The sequence below is a fragment of the Equus przewalskii genome, chromosome 26 (assembly GCF_037783145.1).
Source record: "Equus przewalskii isolate Varuska chromosome 26, EquPr2, whole genome shotgun sequence".
Lineage (NCBI taxonomy): Eukaryota > Metazoa > Chordata > Mammalia > Perissodactyla > Equidae > Equus > Equus przewalskii.
In genome coordinates this window covers 34,619,236-34,643,257 of record NC_091856.1, presented here as the reverse complement: position 1 = coordinate 34,643,257, position 24,022 = coordinate 34,619,236, and the positions used below count along the sequence as shown (strand labels likewise).

Sequence of the window (24,022 nt, the reverse complement as noted above, 5' to 3'; positions counted from 1 at the left end):
GAGCCTTCTCTCTAGCAGAGCTGTGTATTGCCTTATGATGTTTATTACTGAGTACTTGCATTTCATTATGTTTCGAAGATAAAATTTTTTAAGAGTGGGCTCAGATTTGAGTTTCATCAGTGATTGATAAGCTGGCCCGCAGAACATCCTGGGTGTGGTGGAGGCACAATTTAAGTTGAAGATGAGGGTCATTGCTAGGAGGTGTACCCATTCTTCACACAAAAATAGGTCTCAGGTGTTGTTTTGTTATTTTTTTCTTTAGTCTTTAGATGTCTTCTTTTCTGGAAATAGGTACAGAATGAGCACATGTTGTTGGTGTACGCCTGGTGGTATTTCCACCATTGACTTCCTAAAGCGCTATGCATCCAGGACCCACTCCAGGGAATTTCAAACAGCTGATGAAGACCTCTGTTACTGCTTAGAGTGTGTGGCCGAATACCATAAAGCAAGGGATGAATTGCCATTCTTGCATGAGGTAATTTATGTTAGATGGGCAGTATTTCTCAGAGCTTGGTAACTAGCAGTAGAATAAATTTGAACTCTGTTGGAAGCATTCAGGGAACTGACGATATCGTTTAAACTTCAAGGCTAATAAACCTCTAGTACCTAGCTCATTGCCTGGTATAATAGGTGCCGAGTAAATGCTTGTGGACTGATGGAATTGAATTGAAACTTAAAACAGAATTTTATAATACCTCACTTTTAGTTATTTTGATATAAAATAATTTTATGAAATGAAGTGTTGTATAGAGGGTTTTGTGGTTTATGTTTTTATATCTCTGTTTGACAGTATTACATTTATGTGTCTAAATAGTTTGGGTTATTTTTTTTATTGGTTAATAGTTTTTTTTTTCCTCTCTGTTTTCCTTTTTTAATGGGTAAATGGTATAAACCTCTAAGGGCAAGCATATTTTCCAGTCATAGTAACCAAAGTGAAACATACAATTTTAAATGTGCTTTGAGTAGTTGATTTATTACATTTTTCTGATGAAAAACAGAACACAGACCATGGAGATATGTACACTCTAGAAAAGAGGAGGGGGTGATTAGTTGTGAATCTGTTGAGAAAACTTTTGCATTTACAAAGTTTCCCAGTTAGGAAACTAACCAGTGTATGCTAAAGCTGATGTTTTAAGGTAGGTTCCTATGGCTGGAACATAGAATAAAAGACATAGAAGGCCCAACTCATGCCTTTGACAAAGAAACTCCAACTTCTCATTTCCTTTTTAATAGATTATAGTTGATAGGGATGTTGAGATATTTAAGCAAAACTCTACAAGAGCAGTGTTTAAATATCTCATGCTTTATGTACTCATGTTCAAGGATCATAAAAGTGGCTATGTTTAGTGACTTTTCTTCAAATAAATCTATTATGTGATAATAATAGATTTTTATTCTATTATAGAATGATAAAATAATTCTATTATAGAATAAAAATCTATTATTTATATTCTGTATTATTAATACTCTATAATAGAGTCTTTAAATTTTTGAATTTTTATACTTGGGAAATGGCTTTCTAGAAATAACTGAAAGATCATCACATCTAGTATATTTTGTTGATAATAACATATAAAGCACACTGCATATTTTTCTTTTCCTGCAGGTTTTATGGGAATTAGAAACCTTACGTCTCATAAATCACTTTGAAAAATCCATGAAAGCAGAAATTGGAGATGATGATGAATTGTATATAGTAGACAACAATGGAGAGGCACAACTGTTTGACTTTACTGGCCAAGACTTTGAAAATAAGCTTCGAGTTCCTCTTCTTGAAATACTGAAATATCCTTATCTGCTTTTACATGAGCGTGTTAGTGAGTATCTTAGGTGTTCTACAAGTGATGTCACTTTTATTATTTAAGAATTATAAGGACTTAAGTTTATCTATGTTAAAAGTCTGTTTGTTAAACATATAATTAGGGTAGTTAATATTTTTCCCCAACATTTTGTTTTGAAAGTTTCCAAACATACAGCAATGTGAATTACACAGCAAACACCATGTATGCCCCACATAGACTGCAGTTGATAACGTCTTGCTGTGTTTGCTCTATCACATAGTCATCCATCTGTCCATTCAGTTAGTCTTCGTTCTTGTAATTTGTCTGTAGCAGGCTTTCTCAACCTTGGCATTATTGACATTTTGGACTGGATAAATCTTTGTTGTGGGGGGGCTGTGCTGTTCATTGTGGGATGTGTAGCAGCATCCTTGGCCTCTATCCATTAGATGCCAATAACAACCCACTCTTCACTCCACCCCAGTTGTGACAACCAGAATTGTCTCCAGATATTGCCACGTCGGAATTGGGAGTTGGGGGACAGGGTGGGGAGAGAGAAAATCACCCCTGATTGAGAACCACTGGTCTCTAGTAATTTTCAGTAATCACAATGGCACGGTATATTATGGCTGCTGAGCTTTTGGTCGTTTATATTTGCATTTCTTAAAATGAACCTCTTAAAAGTAGAGACATTTTCCTGATCTGTGACATCTAACAAAATAACAAAACCTTTAAGGTGTTTAATATCTAGTCCATGTTAAAATTTTCACAGTAGTTGCAAAATGTGTTTTTTGGCTGGTATGTTTAAATTGGAGTCCACTCAGGGGCCATGGCATTTGGTTCATGTTTCTTACGTTGCTTTTAATCCAAAACAGTCTACTTATACATATACGCGCACACACTTTTTTTTTGCCATAACTTTGACTTGTTGAGGCCATATAGTTACCCTGTAGAATAATGCACTTTCTGGATTTTTCAGACTGCTTCCTTATAATGTTATTTAACTTTTTTCTACCCTTGATATTTTCAGTACACTGAAGGGCGGCTCTAAATATTTGGTTTAGATAAATCAATTCTTTCTAGATAAATTCAAAGTAGATTGTAAAATCCAAACAAGTCATTTTTCAAACATTTATTGAGGGATGCTATATCCAGAAAAGTATATTAGCTTGATATTTTTCACAAACTAAATACACTTATGTAGCCAGCACCCAATCAAGAAACAAAACATTATCAACACCCAGGAGCTCCCCTCGTGCTTTTTCAGTCATTCTCTCTCCTCCCCAAAGCCATCCACTGCCATTAACAATATTCTTTGAAGTGTGACAAACTAAAGTTGATTCATCTGATAGGGTAAGTATGTGAATTGATTCAGGACACTTCTGAAGGAGTAATGAAGAAATTTTCATAAAGCAATAGGAATTAGAAGAGTGCGGGCATAGATAGACTAGTGGGACAGTGTAGGGAATCCAGAAGTAAAGCAAGTGTTTTTGGGGAATTTAGTGTTTGATGATGCTAGCATTTCAAACCAATGGGGAAAATGAATTATTCAATAAATGAGAGTAGGACAAAATAGCCATTTGGAGAAACACTGAATTTTTTTTATCACTCTGGTACCAGATTAAGTCCACATGGATGAAAATGTAAAATGCTAATGAAATTACACCTATAACCATACTTCTAAGAAGATACTGTATGGAGATAATTATGCCAAGTATTAAATGAAGTTGTGTGTACTAGTAAAGTCAGAATAATTCATAGGAAGACACTGTGATCATCCAATTAGTCTTTCAGATTGGTTAATATTGTTCCTACATTTACATTATCAGCATTTTTATGCCTTAGTTTAAAACAAACAGCTTTTTATTAAAGAACAACTGAAGGAGTCAGATTTAGGGAATCTTAATAAGTTGATAAGATTTATGTCTTATATTTACTGCTTTATTTTTTCCATTTAGATGAATTATGTGTTGAAGCACTTTGTCGGATGGAACAAGCTAATTGCTCCTTTCAGGTTTTTGACAAGCATCCAGGGATCTATTTGTTTTTGGTCCATCCCAATGAAATGGTGAGTATGAGTGTTAGGCAATGGAAGGACTTTATATTTGCACGTATAGCTAGCTATAATAGAGGTGTTTGGTGTGTATTTCATTTAAAATGTTTGCCGAAGTTATTCTTTTCTTGTAAAATTACTGAAGTTTAGTAGAGAGTGCTATGGGGTCAAAGAGGAGGAGAACCAAGAGGGTAAGGGAATACTTCTGACTGGTGATGCTTCAACTTCAAAGACAAATAAGGGAATAATTGGAACTTCTTTCAGTATGTTGACATGAACTAAAGAAGAAGGAGTGTTCTCTCTTGCTTTGCTTGCCTGCCTGCCCCACTACAAACACATGGAAATACTAGTTAAAATATTTGAGAAAATTATTTTGCTAATAGATGAGATTTTTTAAAAGGGGGGAGCAGGGAGTGGGATAAGGAAAATCAATTCCTAGGTGCTAGAAATGAAGAGGGACATAAGAATCAGAACAGTAGACAGGAACAGAAGCAGAAAGCAGCAGTGGAGTATTGAAACCTTACATTGAGCTTGCTGAGGCATGAGGTCATGTGGCCTGGCAGTCTGTGCTGCAGGTCCATGGGCATCTAGAACTGAGTTACTACGTTAAGCCAGTAGCCATGAAGGGTTGCTCTGCCAATATAAGGCTAGAAAAGAAGGCTTTTTTTTTTAAGCAGCAAAGAAAGAGCATGATACTGGAGTTTCCAGCCAAGATGATGGTGAATTTCAGTCTCCTCAGTGCAGAACCCATGACAATGTTGGAAAAAATTGAAAAAGAGGAATTTAGAAAGGTATAATCAGACCCCTCAAAACGTAAATGTTTCTGTGGGCCAGCAGTCCAGCAGTGGAGCAGAAACACAAAGTGATAAATGGTGGAAACCTCTAGACTTGGGTGTCTATAGGTAGCTGAGGATTCAGTTTGTGTGGGATAACAGGAATTACAAGTATACTCCAGGTAAGGCAGAGAACCAGAGTCAAGGCCTGTGCTTAAAATAAGAGTGGGGCTCCTCTGGCTGTGAGAGGAAATTGACAGAAAGTACAGCCAGGTGCTCTCTGGGACTGGCTTTTATAAAGCTGCCTACCAGTAGAGGACGTGGGTCCAGCTGAGCAACCAAGATCTGGGCCAAGCTCTTGCAGGCTTGGTGACTGAGTCTACAGTATCCCTTATGTGACCAAAGGTTGGGAATCCTGAGCTGCTAGTGTTAGAGCCACACTGAACCAAAGAGGTAAATAAGAGACAAGAATCCAGAAAATGTTGTAAGAGATATATAAAATTGATTGAATAAGTTTGTTAGTTAAGGAAAAAAGCTAAGTTCAAAGAAAGTGAGTATATCAACAATAACTTAGCATAGGTAATATCAGTATGATGAGATTGGCAGGCAAGGAGGCCAAAGATGTGAGAGCATACATGCTAAGTTTTCATCCAGTTAAGGGCAGAGATAGGTATGAATTATTTTGAAAAGTAAATGCTTTAAATAGAAAAAAATGACTCATACATATAAACAGGTTTAAAGATATCAATATTTATTGTAAGTGGGTGGGCTAAATTTGTCAGTTAAAAGACAAAAATCAGATTGGATTACAAAAAAAATAAAATCCAGGTAGTTTTTTTTCCTGAGACACACGCCTAAAACATGAGGAAATAAAAAGATTGATGTAAGGGATGGAAAAAGAACTAATAGGCAAATACCAACCTAAACAAAGCTGGTGAAGCTATAATAGGATCCAGTAAAATAGACATTAGGATAAGGATGGATAATGTTATCTCGTAATAACAGAAATTCAATTCATCAAGATGTAGCAATTTTAAATAAGTAATATGCTAGTTAAAATAGCCTCAAAATAGATGATACAATTATTGGTAGAACCGCAGAGAGAAATAGATGAATTCATTATTTGTTGTTTGAGATTTCAACGTACATTCAGTATTGATGAGTAAGTAGGAAAAAAAGTTCAGCAAGCGTATAGAATGTCTATATAAGATAGTTTTCAAGCATGACCTAATGAACATACTTATATGAGCTGTGTATCTAACCTTTTTTCTAACATACATTAAACATTACAAAAATGATCACATACTAGGCCATGATGAAAGTTTCAACACAGTTCAAGGATTTGGTATCATGTTCTCTGATCATAACATAGTTTAGATAGAAGATAATAAAAAGATAAATGAGTTTCCACATTTCAAAATTAACCCATGCTAAAAAAATATATAAAGAAAAGAATACCCAGAGCTGAATTACATATAAGGAAAACGCTACCTTAAAATGTAGGTTGTATACATCCATGGCCCTTCATCCCTAAATACTTCAGTGTGTGTTTCCTAAGAATAAGGATATTCTCTTTCATAACCGTAGTATTATAAGCTTCAGTGAATTTAACATTGATACAATAATGTCCATTTTCCAGTTGTGTCACGTGATCCAGTGTTTTTGATAGCATTTTCCCCCGTACTCTAGTATCCAGCCCAGGATCAGGTCTTATATTTAGTTATGTTGCTTTAGTCTTCCTTAATCTGGAACATTTCCTCAGCCTTTCTTTGTCTCTCTGACAATTACGTATCTGAATAATACAGTCATTCCTGCCCTTGCCCCCCTTAAAAAAAATGTTTGAATGGAAATGATTATCTCCTAAATCCTTTATTAATGTTAGTTTGTTCAGATCAGAATCAAATAAGGTCCACACATTGCATTAATTAGTATCTTTAAAAATCCATAGAGAATCATATTTTCTTAACTAGGTTCTTGCTGTACGTAGACATTTGTTTCTTGAATGAAGTAATGAATGTGTTAATGCTTTTAGGTTCGGCGTTGGGCTATCCTGACCGCAAGAAACTTGGGGAAAGTGGACAGAGATGATTATTATGACTTACAGGAGGTTTTGACTTGCCTTTTTAAAGTCATTGAATTGGGGCTTTTAGAAAGTCCAGACATTTATACTTCTTCTGTCCTTGAAAAGGGCAAACTGATTCTTCTGCCCTCGCACATGTATGATACTACCAACTATAAAAACTATTGGTTAGGTGAGTATTGTTCCTACACAAATATAATTAGTATTTTCTTATAGTTCCTATGAATATCCTGCAAAGAAAGTGATCTCTTTCAGTAATCTGATCAAAATTGCTAAAATATAGGATTTCGTAGTTTCCAGGTCTTTTTCTATCATTAAATTGACTTAACCATTACATCTTATTTTTAAACATAATTTATGCTAGAAACCATTTTTGTAAGAGGCACATTTTCAGGTATAACAAATAGATCTTTTATTTAAAGCAATATGAGAGGTAACAGAATATTAGTATAGAATTGACTTTAATAGGGTTTTATCTATTTTAAAAAGAGGTTTGATACCTCTTTCCCATCTGTAAAATATTTCCTGGTAGAAAGAGATATTAGCATTGGTTTTCAACAAGTTCTATGCTGACTCAAAATAGTTCTACCCTACTTCATTGGTTCTAAGTCTTGCAGTCATGTGTCATGTTTGGCAGTGATTGCTACTTGAAATATGGTGATCTTAAAAGTTGAAGGCATCTTAGATTTGATGAAATACAAATTGTGTGGTAGTCATTTTAGAAATTTTCTAACCAAGTTCTTAGCATTTTCCCTTTTTATTCTCGAATCAGTCTGAAGTCCTGTTACTTGGGAGCAGTGTGTATGCATATCTCAGACTTGAAGGTTTGAGGAACTGAGTACTGTTTTCCTTTGTCTCACTGCCTTGTCACTCTTGCCAGCTAAACCAGACAAGGCATGAGAACAGTGTCATTGAATCAGTTCAAGAAAACTGTAAATAATTTTACAGGTATTTGCATGTTGCTGACCATTCTTGAGGAGCAAGCCATGGATTCACTGTTGTTGGGCTCAGACAAACAAAATGACTTTATGCAATCAATACTTCACACCATGGAGAGGCCATCAGATGGTAATAAACTTTATTTGCTAAATGCTTTTGAATACTGTGATGATGATCCACTTTTAAAATACTAGTGTCACTACAAGAATTTGAGTGTATAGTATGAAGAAAAGAAGAGTGAACATTTTATGGTTTAGGTCAAGGATTCAGAATTTTAAATTGAAAGTTTAGAGTTTAACACCTTACTTTCATAAAAGAAGAGACTGAAGCCCAGGGAAGTTAAATTAATTTTTCATGTTGAAATACCTAGTTAGTGGTAGAATAAAGACTAGAACCTATAGGAGATAAATTTCTAATGACATGATAGTTAAAATTGTGGCGAAAGCCTCCTCTGTCCCACTGTCTCCCTTTTTCCTGGTTCTCTCTTTCACTTTGGTTCTCCAGGGTTCCACTGTCTAGCACAGTAACTGCTAGCCAAATGTGGCTTTTAAATTAATTAAAATTAAATAAAATTTCAGTTTTTCAGTTCCACTAGCTCTACTTCAGGTGCTCAGTAGCCACATGTGCCTGCTGGCTACTGTATTGAGCAGTGCAAATAGAGAACATTTCCATCATCACAGAAAGTTCTCTTGGACAGAGCTGCTCAGATAGTCTAGAAAATAGGGTCTCAAACTTGTAGTCAAGTTTATTATTAGACCTCAACTTTCTTTTGCTCATGGTTATATCAAGCTGATTAGGGAGGATCTGTACATAAGTGTTTATCTTCCTTATGGAGGAATAAATCAGTAAAGGTCAGGCATGTCAGATCATCTGAAAACCTAATGAATATAATTTTTTCTCCACATTCGCTTCTCTTTAGGCAACTTCAATGTGGATATAAATTCATTTGTGGGAGATTCTAAAAGAAATACATAACATTCTTTTTTTGATCACGTGTATTTTCTTCCTAGATTATGCCTGATTAAGGTTATTACTAATTTGTTTGTCAGCATTTACTCATACGTTGTTCATTTCTTTCCCTGTGCCTTGCACATATATTTCTGTCCTCTCTGTAATCCAGCTCCCATAACCTTCTTCAAAATGTGAGTCAGCTCTTTAAGAAACCTTTCCTAATTGTCTTCACCTGACAACTTTCATTCCTTATTTGAGAGCCTACTGGGCGTAGGACATTGTGTGAGCTGTGCTAGAGGATAAAATAGTTTATGAGAAGGCCTACACAAATGACTGTGATAAAAAAGGAGTCTAACAGCCCTGAGGGAAATAAAGCAGAAAGTTCTGGGGTGACTAAATAGCATTATCAGTAACTGAGTGAGTTAGAGCACTTGGCTCAGAAGAGTACTATAGATGATTAAATAGCGAAATGTTTCATGTAGAGAGGCATTCGAAATGGACTTTAAGGGTGGATAGGATTTTGATATATGATGCTAGTAGTGAAGGCATTCTGATTCTTATTTGGGAAAAAGCCAGCAATCATACCCATATGGGATATTGTTATGAGGGTGTGAAAAATAAAGCTAGAAAGAAACAATAAACTGAGATCTAAGTGCTTCAGTGAGCCCTTTGAATTTTCTTGGAAGACATTGAGGAGCAGTTGAAGCTCTTTGAGTAGGGCGATATCTTGCCGCTGCATATCTGGTAGAGAAGAGGGAAAAAACTGGAGGTGAGAGCTTGTGAGTAATGGGAATTCTTGTCAATTGAATGAAAAGTAGATAACATCAAAGCCATATATATTGAGATATGATGGATGAAGGCTGTATGTCTCTGCTTACCCATTAGCTCAGAGATGAGTCCTTCACACCAGCCAAATGGTACACACAATTCAGGATCATGCTAAACCAGAATTTCTTATATCCTGGGCATTGTTTAGATCTGTAAATACCAAGTTTTTCTTCTCTTTTTTCATCTACTTCTGTTATTTATTGAAGGATGGGAGTGTAAAGTTCTGGGAGAAGTTGAGGGGCTAGTGGGAAAGATTGTTTCAGATGTTGCAAACAGGGTGAGAAAGTTGAATGTAGCTAGGCTATCTCAATTTGTCCTCCATTAAAAAAATTTCTTGCAGAGGTGTATAGTATTGCTTGAAGAAAATGCAAAAAAATTTAAAATTTTGCCACCTTTTTAAAACCTGTCAGGCACCGCTTTAGTTTAAATTACTTGCTGCTTTGCTTTCAGTTTTGTTACTGCCCAAATAAAGAATGCTTAATTCTCAATATATTCTAGTATCTTTTTCTAATTGTTTTGTAATTCAGTAATTACTCCATTGTATTTCAGATGATAGTGTGGATCCTTTCTGGCCAGCATTACACTGTTTCATGGTGATTCTGGATCGCCTTGGATCTAAGGTCTGGGGTCAACTTATTGATCCTATTGAAGCATTTCAAACTATTATCAATAATGTGAGCTACAATAGAGAGATTCAAAATATACGGAACAGCTCTGTAAGGTTAGTTCAGTTAATGTCTCAAGATTTAAAAGTAATCTCTACAGGGAAGTCTCTTATAACTGATTTAACGATAGGGTTTTCTTTTTTTCCGCCTTCATTTCAGTAATTTTTATTTATTCTTAATATTTCAGGACCAAGATAGAACCGGAGTCATATTTGGATGACATGGTGACTTGCAGCCAGATTGTATACAATTATAATCCTGAAAAGACCAAAAAGGTATAAAGCATTTGAGTATTCAGATGACATTGTATTGCCTTTATGTTGTATAGACAGTGTTTTCTACATTATTAGTTGAATTACTGATTTTATGATATGCAGCCATTCTGAATCAGCTGCTGCATAAAGGCTTTCTGATTGAGCATATGTGTTGTGCACGGGGGAAAAATGGATTCTAACTGCAGTGTGCACACTTTGGAAGGTTTAATATTTGTGTAGTTAGGAAGGGTGGAAAGTTGATGGGATAGCGGGAGGTAAGTGACATGACTGGAAATCAAAACCAGCTAATGGAAAGAAGGCCAGAATACATGGAGATGTTGTAAATTTACCTTTTCATGAAACATTAGCCTCAAAATTGAACTATATTTTCAGTTTCTTGGGGGGTACGTATATGTATGTGTAAATAAAAATAGGAAAACTGAGCAGTGCATTTTCTTGTTTACAACCTATCATGAATGGTGCTGGTTTATCTGAATGTCAGTATTTCTTTCATTTTAGGATTCAGGGTGGAGATCAGCCATTTGCCCAGATTATTGTCCTAACATGTATGAAGAAATGGAAACATTATCCAGTTTGCTTCAGTCAGATATTGGTCAAGACATGCGTGTTCATAACAGCACATTTCTGTGGTTCATCCCTTTTGTTCAATCCCTCATGGATCTTAAGGATTTGGGTGTGGCTTATATAGTAGAGGTTATTCATCATCTGCACTCTGAAGTCAAAGATGTCCTCAACCAAGCAGATGCTGTGTGTGACAAAGTCAGTGAATTTTTTCTTCTAATTTTGGTGTCAGTGATTGAACTGCATAGAAATAAAAAATGTTTGCATTTGCTGTGGGTTAGTTCCCAACAATGGGTTGAAGCCGTTGTAAAATGTGCCAAACTTCCAACCAGTGCATTTGCACGGAGTTCTGAGAAATCATCTGGAAATTGCTCCAAAGGAACATCAATGATGTCATCTCTGTCATTGCATTCACTGCCATCTAACTCTGTACAACTTGCGTGTGTGCAACTGATTAGAAGTCTCCTTAAAGAAGGTTATCAGCTTGGGCAGCAAACTCTTTGTAAGCGATTCTGGGATAAGCTCAATTTATTCCTGCGAGGAAATCTATCTCTAGGTTGGCAGCTGACTAGTCAGGAAACCCATGAGTTACAAACTTGTTTAAAGCAAATTATTCGAAACATAAAAGTCAAACCACCTCCTTGTAACACTTTGGTGGATCTGACTCCTGCGTGTAAAACCCCTCCTGCATCTTATACTAAAGAGGAAAATGAACAAATAGGAAAGAAGTCTAAAAAAGACATACGCTGTCTGGAAAATTCCAGCCCAACGTTTTCTAAAGAACCAATGAAAGCTGATGCATATCAAGTGCAGGAGAGTCTATTGATCAAAGCAAGTAACACTGTAGAGGATAATGAGCAAAATTATATAAAAGACATCAAACTAGAAGACCATCTTTCAACTGAGTCATGTTTAAAGCAGAGTAGTAAAAATCTTGTCAATGAAAGAGCTCAAGATGAAGTTAAAATAAGTACAAGGAAGCAGAAGTCTGTGAAAGAGAATTCCTTACATAAACGACAGAATTGTACTTCAAGAAATGGTCCAGAAAAAGGGTGTGACAGAGGAATAATAATATCAACACGTTTGTTGACTGATTCTAGCACTGATTTTCTGGAAAAGGTATCCACATCAAATGAAGATTTCCCTTTAAAGGATGATGCTGTCAGTAAAACCTCAAAAGCAAAAGCTAAGTCACAGAAAGATGAAATCTGTGCTAAGTTATCACATGTGATAAAGAAGCAACACAGGAAAAGTACTTTGGTCAATAATGCTGTCAATTTAGAGGAAAACCGGACTGTATCTAACGTTGAGAATTTGTTTTCAAGGAAAGATATAGGAGGTCAGAAAGGGGATAGCTTTGTACACAATCTCTCTTTAGACCCTAATGGTATTCTGGATGATAAAAATGGAGAGCAAAAATCTCAAAGCAGTTTACTACTGAAAAAGAAACAATTAAAGAATGAAGAGTTAGATATTTTCTCTTCCCATGAAAAGAGTTGTCAAATACAAGAATGTCATGCTGATGATAAAGATTTGGTCTCTTTTACAGAAATGACTAATACTTTCATGAAGAAAACATCTCCCTTTAAAGATCCCATGACTGTAATTGAATCAAGAGAGAAGGAAATTAGCAAGAGTACCGATCAGGTTTCTTCTAATTTGAGAGAACAGGCCCCTAGCATCAGTCCTAATTCTGACACTTTAACAGATTCTCAGATAGACCGAGACCTCCACAAATTGTCTTTAATAGCTCAGGCTAGCGTTATTAAGTTTCCATCAGATTCAGCGCAAAGAAACTCATCCCAGCTACAAAGAAAAGTAAGAGATGATAAGAGATGTTTCACAGCTAACCAAAACAAAGTTGGAGAAACCTGCCATGAACAGGTGATTATTATTTCAGATTCTGATGATGATGATGATGGTGATGAAAGAATTCTGCGTTTTGAGAAACACACTAAACAAGATAAAATATGTGTTGAGAAAGAATGTCCAGAGCAGCATATTGCAGTAGATAATAGAAATGTGGAAAAGAAGCTAATAAAAGAAGAAGAGACACAGTCCCTTTTACAGTTTGAGGAATCTGATTCTCAGTTTTTTGAGTTTGAAAGTCCATGTGAAGTGTTTTCAGTTTGGCAAGATCAGAAACCAGACAACAAGAATTCAGTTCAAGAGGATGGAAAAAATTCATCCTTGACTCATATAGTTGATATCACAAATGATTGGGGTTATGATACAGATTATGTATCTGAAGAGGTTATTAAAAAAGTATCAGAGGGCATTGAAGAACACGCAGAACCACAGAGTACTAGTATTTCTGTTGAGGAATTTTGTGAAATTGAAGTAAAAAAACCTAAGAGAAAACAAATTGAAAAACCTATGGCTGAAGACCCTTTAAGGCCTTCATCTATCAGCAAGGAGGTCCAGCCTGATATTCTTAATGAGAAAGGTCTGACTGAAAATAATTTTAAAAGTATTGACATAAAGACTACAACTCCCAATTCAAGTATTCAGAGAGCCACCACGATTTCCCTAAAGAAATCTTCTCCGAAGCCTCATGCTTATTCCAAACCCGTTAGGAAAGTCCCACTTTCTAAAACCCCTAAGAAAACACATTCAGATGCCAAAAAAGGACAGAATAAAAATTCAAATTACTTAAGTTGTAGGACAGCTCCTGCTGTAGTGCCACCAAAGAAATTTCGCCAGTGTCCTGAACCAACTTCAAAAGTTGAGAAACTTGGTCTGAAAAAGGCTCCTCGTAGGGCATTTGAGTTGTCTCAGCGGTCTTTAGAGCATATAGGTAAGTTACGTGACCATGGCAAAACTGTTGGAGTAGTTGATACCCCAAAGAAGACTAAATTAATTTCTCAGACTTCTGTCAAAAATAATAAGAAATTGCTGAAAAATCAAGATCTGCAGTTGCAAAGGCAGATGAGATCCAGATCACAACAAAATAAACAAAGATGTTTTGATTATGAAAGTACAGATACTATGAAAACAAGGTCACGCACAGCGCAGAATTCTGACATATTTGTACCGGAATCAGCTAGGTCAGATAATAAAGGAGGAACTGAGGCAATTGCTGACAGTGATGGCAGGCAATTAATAAAATGTGCATCTTCTGAACTAGAACCTGTGAAAACAAAATATGTTTCCCAGGGGACTGATGATACTTGTCTTTTGAACCAGTGTAATTCTGTAGTGTTAAATGGAAGAATACCAACAAATGAAATAATTGTTTCTACTTCAGAGGAACCTTTAGGTGGAAGTGACCTAACAGCACATCATTTAGAGCTGGCAATTTTGAAAGAGCAAGAGCCTGAATCCAACAGTGATATAGAGGAAGATAATATATTTTTAACACAACGTGACCCTGAGGATATGGATTTATGTTCACAAATGGAGAATGGTAATGATAAACTCATTGAGGTAGTTCATGGAAAAGATACTGTTCAGGTAGAAGATGATTCTGTAAGACAGCCTCAGTTGGAATCTTTGAGTAGCACAAAATGTAAGTACAAAGATTGTGTTGAAACTATGAAAAACGAGGGTGAGTACTGCTTGAAACACTCTGAAGTTAAAGCAGCAGATGAAGATGTATTTCGTAAACCTAGCTTGCCTCTTTCTTCATCTAAACCTTGGAGACCTACCACTAAGATTTTTAGCTCACGTAGTACTTCACGAATTGCTCATCTTTCCAAGTCTTTGGAAAATACCTCAGCACTTCCACCAGCTCTAAAAAATAAGTCAAATGGGGTACAATCTATTTTGAAAGCACCACAGCCAGCCTCTCTTGTGTCTCAGAAGCCAATGGGTGAAGTCAAGAGTTTGTGCAATGTTCCTCATTCTCAGACTCTAAATAATTCCAACAGACAAGGTTACAAACTTCCATTTGGTGAAAACAAGTCTTTTTTGGCTTCCTCTCCAGTAAGCATTCTCTTGTCATCACAGTCTGTCTCTGACACCTTTGTTAAAGAGGTCTTAAAATGGAAATATGAAATGTTTGTGAACTTTGATCAGTGTGGGCCCCCAGCAAGTCTTTGTCAGTCCATCTCAAGACCTGTGCCTGTCAAATTTCAAGATTGTGGAGAATATTTCAACGTTTTTCTTCCTTTGATGATACTGAATACTTTTGAAACAGTAAGTATATGTTTTAATTGTGTACCTGGCCGGACTTTGAGTTACTTCTTTTCTTTACCATGCTGAGTTATAGAGTACTCACTTAGAATAACTGACCTCATTCTGATTTGGATGTAGTTTTTTAGATTTTCATGTTGAACAGGCATTTGTGCCACACACTGTTCTAGAAGCTGGTGATACAGAGGAAACACTTTCTTAACCTCCTGGAGCTTAGAGAGACAATTCAGAGTGCTAATGTACCAAGTCCAGTGGTAGCACAGGAGGAAAGATTTTGGATGCACAGGTAAGGGAGGGTTTCTCAGAGGACGCAGTGTCCCATCTGCACTTGTTTTAAAGTGGACCTTCCCTGAAGTTTCTTACAGTAGTGAAGGGTCGGTTATACTGAACAACACAAAGCAGTAAATCCTGAATGTCTCTGTACATCTGTCTTCCCAATTGCTTACTCATCATAGCGGCTGCTCTCTGCCTTTAACTGCCTATCTACCCTAACACATCCCGTCTGGTTCTTCTTTCTTCCTTACTCCCCCTGAGTAGGATTGCCACGTAAAATACAGGATTCCCAGTTAAGTTGGAACCTCAGAAAAACCACTAATAATTCTTTAGGGTAAGCATCCATCTGCATTTTGAGGGATGTTTTTGGTGTTCTCAAAGGAGGTAAGGGGTTGGAAGATTTTTCCTTTGTCAAATTTCTTTTAAAAAAGATACCTGAGTATGCAATAAAACTCTTAAAAACAAAACCAAGAACATTGAGGTAACTATTCATGTATTCATTCAGTTAATAGATATTTGGGTGCCCAATATGTGCCAAGTGCTATTACAGGTCTGGAACGTAAAGTGATGAACAGGATAGACAAGGCCTCTGCCTTCTGGAAGTGATCATTTCAGATGGGGTTAAGGGCTCTAGTGTGATCTAGAACAAACTATAGATTCAGAGGTCAGACAGCCTCTGTGAGCAGTGGTATTTATACTGAGACCAGTTTGGATAGAAAGAATTGACTGTGAGAAGTATATTTCAGGCAGAGTTGAATGCAAAGACATTTAAGGTAAGGTCAAGCTTAGTGTGTTGAAGGAAAGGAAATGTGTTGCACAAACGGGCAAGTCTACTACATAAGATAATCAAGTCAGTTGATAATAACTTTTCAAGATAAATAGCTGCCATGAAGCTTGAATCACTGCATCTTTAAAATGCACTTCATGTGTTTCTATCAATTTATGCCCTAAATGGTAGCCATGGTTTTAAGAATTATTTTACTAGTGTTTCTTTTCTTTTTTTTTTTTTAAGATTTTTATTTTTTTCCTTTTTCTCCCCAAAGCCCCCCGGTACATAGTTGTATATTCTTCATTGTGGGTCCTTCTAGTTGTGGCATGTGGGACGCTGCCTCAGCGTGGTTTGATGAGCAGTGCCATGTCCGCGCCCAGGATTCGAACCAACGAAACACTGGGCCGCCTGCAGCAGAGTGCGCAAACTTAACTACTCTGCCACGGGGCCAGCCCCTTTACTGGTGTTTCAAAGGCATTAGAAACAACTAATTGACAAAAGATCTTAAATCTCTTGATGAAATAAAAGTAAAATATTGTTAGTATTAGAAGAATTATTTCCTTCCTACAGAAAAGTTGTTAATTCAGTCAACAGTGTATACAGTTAAATAAACTGGGGAAGATACAGGAATTTATTCATTTTGAAGCTTATTTTTTTCTTTAACCTTTGTTCTTGCTGGAAAGCACTAAAGTGCTTAGAAGCCATTCCCAGCCCTTAAATTTAGGACAGACACATATTTCTGATTTTATTTTTACCTGAGATGAGGTATTTATGTATTTATATTTAAGATTTCTTCCTTTTCAGGACATTTTTGTGGCCCTAGCCTTTTCAAAACAGAATGAGCACGAGTTCCATTTGTGTAAAATAGTCAAATACTTCTGTTAAGACCTATTATAAAAAAACACAGGCACCCCTCACTCCCTAAGTAATCATTTTTGATTCTTAATGGACCCTTTTGATACTTACTTTCATATTTCTAAATAACATGTCACTATTGTGGCTTCTTAATTTTTCAGTTTAGGCATTTTCTGTTAGTTTCCTGCTGTAGGAAGTATCCTCTCTTCCCAGCCCTACCTTCACAAACACAGCTTTCCTGTTCCCCCACCCTCACTGTGGAGTTGACTTGTAGTTTTTAGGTCAATGTTTGTTGTTGTTTTGACTATAGAAAAGGTTTCTGCAGCAAAGTCATGTAGTATGTTGTAACTATTTTTCCTAACTCTTTGTTTTCTCTGGATTTACTTTATTTACTTAAGTTTCTATATACTTTTTACTAAATTAGCTTCACATTCTCTTTTGGACGTATAAATCTTATTATGATCAGACACATCAGGTAATCTATACATTTCGTCATCTTGCTTTGTGATGGTTGTCCTGAAATATCCATCATCCTCATTCTGGGGCTTCGTGTCCTTCTATCCTATGTTGGATCTCTGTCTCCTATACCCCAGATTGTCTTTCTTGGTCACTCTCTCACTTTAGTAAGACATATCCTTCAAGTTCCCTGAGAAAAGGGTGTATGGCAGGTAAATGGTTGGAAGCTTGCATGTCTTAAAATTTTAATCTTCTCATTTTCTTTTATTTTTTTTACTTTCCGTGTCATTTTCTTTTTGTTCTACTTTCTCCGAGGCCTCCTCAACTTGCAAGACATTTTCTTTTTTAAGATTGGCACCTGAGCTAACATCTGTTGCCAATCTTCTTTTTTTCCCCCTCCTTCTCTCCAAAGCCACCCAGTACATAGTTGTATATTCCACTTGTAGGTCCTTCTTGTGCTATGTCAGACGCTGCCTCACCATGGCTTGATGAGAGGTTACATGTCCGTGCCCAAGATCCAAACTGGCAAAACCCTGGGCTGCCGAAGCTGAGTGTGTGAACTTAACCACTTGACCACAGGGCCAGACCCCAAGACTATTGAATTTTTTTTTTTAGCATACTTTTAGTTTCATGGGATCCTGAATATTTCTTTTTATAGGATTCTATTCTTTTTTCATGGCATTTTTTCGTGATATTTTTGTATTATCTAAAGCTTAGTGATAATTTTAAAGTTAGTTAAAAGTTTTCCTCTCTTTGCATAGTCCTTGTTTTCCCAATTGCTTTTTTCCTTTTCATTTTAGTGTCTATAGACCTTTCATGTTAACTCCTTTCTTAAAATGCCTGATGATTTTTGGTGGTCTACTCACATTTAAGAACAAGATATGAAAAAGCAGATGGAACATTATTCATAGTAGCTAAAATGTGAAAGCAACCCAGATGTCCATCACCTGATGAATGGATAACAAAATGAGATATATATATGCAGTGGAATATTATTCATCTATGAAAAGGAATGAGCTGTTACTTGCTACTTTTACATGTTCATTGATGAACCCTGAAAATGCTTTACGTGAAAGAAGTCAGGTGCAGAGGGCCACATATTGTGTGACTGCATTTATATGAATTGTCCAGAATAGCCAAATCTATAGAGACTAAAAGGTAGATTAGTTGTTGCCAGGGGATGATGGATGGAGGGGGGAAGTGGGACTGACAGCTAATAGGTATAGAGTTTCTTTGGGGATGATGGAGATGTTCTGCAATTAGATAATGTTGATTGTTACACAAAATAGTAAATTACTAGAAACCACTGAAGTGAACACTTTAAAATGGTGAATTTTATATTGTGTGTAATATATATCAATTGTAAGAATGCTATAAGAAAATTTAAATAGTGACAAGTTAAAAGAGATGCTTAGGAAAACAGATGAAACTCATATACTTTTACTAGAATAATCCTCTTTAATATTATACTCTCGAAGTCAAATGTGATCTGAAGGGCATCTTAGCCTGGTGCACCCCAACATTAGTGTTATTCTTTAACTGTTAAGATTGTATGCTTATGTGTAGTTATGATCTATATTTTTTTATATATAAGATTTTTTTTAAAGCAGATTAGAAGCACTGAGTGAAAGGGTAGGCTTGTTGACCATTGGTGTTTTGTTGGAAAGCCCCATCCCCACCCTTATGTCAATAGCTTTAGTCTTTTTTTTCTCTTACGTCAGATTTCCTAAAGAGGAATCTTCAGATATTTTGCCTGGAAAATATAGGCCTAACTGGGAGCTGACTGTAGGATGAGGGTTGGGGACAGAGGAAAGGTTCGTAGCATTCAGCAACATTTGCTTGCTTCTCTTTTTTTCGGTACAGTATCCCCACCCTGCTTGCTGTCTCCAAGGCCAGAGACTGTTTTACCCTATCTAGAAACCAAGTGTCTATGGTTTTGTGCTGGGAGCAGAGAGGGGCAGTCTCCCTTCTGCCCTCCTTCTTCTAGATGAATGCATCAGATTGCTTACTGGTGGGAGTTCAGCCTCTTGGACTTGCTAATAAATTAGTTACTGTTCGTTCTTCTGCTTTCCAGCTTGCAGAATTTTGATACTCTATTCTCTTTCTCTGTTCTCTTTGTCCTAGTGAGTTAATCCTATTTTTAAGAATCCCTTTGGTGTTTTAGTGGGGTTTCAAGAGCAACGAAAGGAAATGCGTGTGTTCAATCTGTCATTTTTACTTTGAAATTTTCTTTTTTTCTTTTTTTAACCATATCCTTCATATATTCATTTACCTGAGATCAAAAGGGGGGGAGGAAAAATAAGAAAAAAAGGAAGTAACCATTGAATTTGAAAGTAGAGTTGTTACCTTGATGGCAAGTTTGGTGGAGTGGTTAGGACAGAAGCCGGGTGTAAAGAAGTGAATGGCAGGAGTGTTTTGAAAACTTAAGCAATGAAGGGGAGCAGAAAAAAATGAGGCAATAGTTGGATAATGATTTGGAGATGAAGGGTTCGGTTTGTTTTCTGTTTTGTTTTTTTTTTAATAACCTTTATTTTTTTAGAGCAGTTTTAGATTCACTGAAAAATTGAGCTCAAAATACAGAGTTCCCATATACCGCCCGTCCCCCACATGGTTTCATTTTTTTTGAGAGAGGTCAAGGTGTATGCTGGTGGAAAGGAGCAATGGGCAGGAGAAACTGATGTAAGAAAATGGATAACTTTTGGAGATGAAGTCCTAAAGAGGACAAGAGGGATCAAGAACATAAGTCAGTGAGTGTGCCTTTGACTTTTGTAATGAAAGGGAAGACATGACATAATGGGTATGAGTGACAGTTGCTTTGTAGGTTTTGTGTTTGGTTCTATCTTCTTGTAACCTATAAGGCAAGGGCAACATTGGCTATTGGGAACGAGTGTTGCAAGAACTCCTTTTCCCCAGTGAATTAGCTATTATTTTAATAATGTAATTTTTTTATTAAGAGAATTTTCTGGACAACATAAGCATCTCATAACCAAAGGGAATGAATTTTTTGTTAGCATTTTTATGAAAATGTAATATTAAAATATTTGATCTGAAAAAAGTTAAATTACCAAATTATTAGAAACATGGAGTTTTGTAGAATAATCCATTCTCCATATTTATTGAAAAAGAAGACTGGTACCTTGTCTGAGGACACGGCCTAACTAGATAATATTTCTTTCCCCTCTGGAGTTTCTACATAGACAGTCCCGTCATCTGTGAAGAGAGTGAGTTTTATTTCTTTCTTCCCAATGAATATACCTTTTCTTGTTTATTGCATTAGCTAGGACTTCCAGTATGTTGAAAAGGCGTGGTGAGAAAGATCATCCTTGCCATGGACCTGATTTTAATGGGAAAGCTTCAAGTTTCTCATCATTAAGAATGATATTAACTGTGGGTTTTTGGTAGATGTTCTTGGTCCAGTTGAGGAAGTTCCCCTCTATTCCTAGTTTGCAGAGATTTCATCATGAACAGATATTAGATTTTGTCAAATGCTTTTTCTACATCTATTGATATGACTTTTCTTTTTTAGTCTGTTGATGTGATGGGTAACATTAGTTGATTTTTTAATGTTGAATCAGCCTGCATATGTGGGATTAATGCCACTTGATCCTGATGTAATTCTTTTTATACATTGTTGGGTTCATTTTGCTAATGTTTTGTTGAGGATTTTTACTTCTTTGTGCACAAGAGACACTGGGCTATAGTTTTCTTCTAATGTCTTTGGTTTTAGTGTTAGGGTAATGTTGGCCTTATAAAATGAGTTAGGAAATATTCTTCTGCTTCTATGTTCTGGAAGATATTGTAGAGAATTGGTATAATTTCTTCCTTAAATATTTGGTAGAATTTACCAGTGAACCCATCTGGCCCCGGTGTTTTCTGTTGTTAATTATCGATTCAACTTCTTTAGTAGATGTAGGCCTATTCACATTGTCTGTTTCTTCTTGTGTGAGTTTTGGCCGATTGTTTGAAGGAATAGGTCCATTTCTCTAGGTTATCAAATTTGTAGGCACATTGTTTGAAGGAATAGGTCCATTTTCTCTAGGTTATCAAATTTGTAGGCACAAAGTTGTTCATAATATTCCTTCATTATCTTTTTCATGTATGTGGGATCTATAGTGGTGTCCCCTCTTTCATTTCTGATATTAGAAATTTGTTTTCTCTTTTTTCCTTAGCCTGGCTAGAGGCTTATTAATTTTATGATATTTTCAAAGAACCAGCTTTTGATTTCATTGATTTTTCTGTCTTGACTTCCTGTTTTCAATTTAATTGATTCCTGCTCTAATTTTTATTTCTTTTTTCTGCTTACTTTAGATTTAATTTGCTCTTCTTTTTTATAGTTTCCTAAAATGGAAGCTCAGATTATTGATTTTAGGTCTTTCGTTGTAATATATGCATTCTATGTGGATACATTTATTTCCCTCTAAGCACTGCTCGTGGTACATCTCGCAAGTTTTTGTAAGTTGTGTTTTTCACTTTGATTTAGTTCAACATATTTTTAAAGTTCTCTTGAGATTTTGTCATTGACCATGTGTTGTTTAATCTCCAAGTATTTTGAGATTTTTCAGCTTTCTGTTACTGATTTCTAGTTTAATTCCATTGTAGTCTGAAAGCTGACATTGTGTAATTGCTGTTTGTTAAGGTGTGTTTTATGGCGCAGAATGTGGTCTGTTTTGACAAGTGTTACGTGTGAGCTTGAGAATGTGTAATCTGCTGTTGGTAGATGAAGTCGTCATTTATATCCAGTTGTTTGCTGGAGCTTTTGAGTTAATCTCTGTCTTGCTAATTTTCTACCTACTGGATCTGTCCATTTCTGATAGAAGAGTGTTAAGGCTCCAACTAAAATCTTGGATCAATCTGTTTCTCCTTGCAGGTTTATCAGTTTTTACCTGACTTATTTTGATGCTCTGTTGCTAGGCACATGTATATAAAAGCTTATATTTTCTTGTATTATTAAACCATTTATTGTTATGTGATGCCCCTCTTTATCCCTGATAATTTTCCTTGCCCTGAGATCTGCTCTTTTTTTTTTTTTTAAAGATTTTATTTTTGCTTTTTCTCCCCAGAGGCCCCCGGTACATTGTTGTGTATTTTTAGTTGTGGGTTCTTCTAGTTGTGGCATGTGTGATGCTGCCTCAGCATGGCCTGATGGGCAGTGCCATATCCATGCCCAGGATCCAAGCAGGCAGAACCCCGTGCCACTGCAGCAGAGCAGGCGAACTTAACCACTCGGCCACGGGGCCGGCCCCCGCTGTGTCTTAAATTAATATAGCTATTCTCTCTTTCTCTCTTTCTTTTTTTTTTAAATTGCTCCTTCTATTGTCTGTGTTTGAAAATATGGATAATGAGAAGTTTGCAAAAAAGCCTATCTGGCCAGTTACTGGCTATATTACCTTGGGCAAGTTACTTTAATGTTCTTCTTAGTTTCTTCAAGTGGAAATGGCATCGACGAACAGAGTGTAGTGGTATTAAGAAATGTATGTAAATTGCCTTGTGTGATAGTACTCCCTCTTTTTTTTTTGATTAATGTTAGTGTGGTTTATCTTTCTTGATCCCTTTATTTTAATCTGTAAGGTGGCTTTATATTTAAAGTGAGTTTCTTGTAGACAGCATTTAGTTGGGTCTTGTTTTTTGATCCACACTGACAGCCTGTCTAAAATTTGGTGTATTTAGACCATTGACATTTAAGGTGATTATTAACATAGGAGGATTAATTTCTGCCATATTTGTTACTATGTTGTATTTGTTGCCCTTCTTCTTTGTTCTTATTTTTGTCTTCCATGCTTTTTTCTGCCTTCGTGGTTTTAATTGAGCATTTTATATTAATTTCATTTTCACTCTTTGCTTAGCATATCAATTCTTTTTTTTTTTTTAGTGGTTTCCTAGAACTTGCAGTATATATTTACCACTAATCCAAGACCAGTTTCAGGTAACAGTTAACGAGTAGTGTGAGTACCTTATAATAATAAAATATTCTAGTTCTTCCCATCCCTTGTATTACTGCTATCCTTCATTTCACTGTGCATAAGCATATATATACACACACACATAAGCATACATAATTGAATACATTGTTGCTGTTATTTTGAATAAACTATTATCTAACAGATCAATTAAAAATAAGAAGCATAGGAGTCAACCCAATGGTATAGTGTTAAGTTCATGCCTTCTGCTTCAGAGGCCCAGGGTTCATGGATTCAGACCCCAGGCACAGAGCTACACGTTGCTCATTAAGCCACACTGTGGCAGTGTCCTGTATACAAAATAGAGGAAGATTCGCGCAGATGTTAGCTCAGGGCCGATGTTTCTCACACAGAAAAACACATAAAAATTTGTGTCGTACCTTCACTTATTCTCTGATGCTCTTCCTCTGTTTATTTAGAGCCAAGTTTTCCTTCTAAGATCATCGTTTCACATTTCTTGCAAGATAGGTTTAATGGCAACACAGTCCCTCAATTTTTGTTGTCCCAGATTCTTTATTCACTTTTGAAGGATAATTTTGCAGGGTTCAGCATTCTAGGTTGGTGGCTATTTTCTCTCAACAGTTTAAATATTTCACTCAATCTCTTCTTGCTTGCATGGTTTCTGAGGAGAAATCAGATGAATTCTTATGTTTTCTTCTTTATAGGTAAGGTGTT

The 24,022-nt window shown here is 36.2% G+C and overlaps 1 protein-coding gene across 24 annotated transcripts in view; it reads left to right on the top strand.

Moving 5' to 3' along the window:
• Positions 1-24,022, top strand: part of SETX (senataxin) — a 79,214-nt gene that overhangs the window by 7,118 nt on the left and 48,074 nt on the right. For 11 of the 24 annotated variants that reach the window (XM_070595390.1, XM_070595395.1, XM_070595386.1 and 8 more), the window contains 9 exons: positions 292-475; positions 1,607-1,817; positions 3,737-3,846; positions 6,637-6,856; positions 7,633-7,752; positions 9,952-10,123; positions 10,255-10,342; positions 10,841-15,040; positions 23,260-23,313. In XM_070595390.1, coding sequence (XP_070451491.1) covers positions 299-475; positions 1,607-1,817; positions 3,737-3,846; positions 6,637-6,856; positions 7,633-7,752; positions 9,952-10,123; positions 10,255-10,342; positions 10,841-15,040; positions 23,260-23,313 — 5,352 coding nt within the window. In that variant the 5' untranslated portion in view covers positions 292-298. Of the gene's footprint in view, positions 1-262; positions 476-1,606; positions 1,818-3,736; positions 3,847-6,636; positions 6,857-7,632; positions 7,753-9,951; positions 10,124-10,254; positions 10,343-10,840; positions 15,041-23,259; positions 23,314-24,022 lie in introns of all 24 variants that reach the window. The other 13 variants (XM_070595379.1, XM_070595382.1, XM_070595383.1 and 10 more) reach the window with 3 other exon arrangements.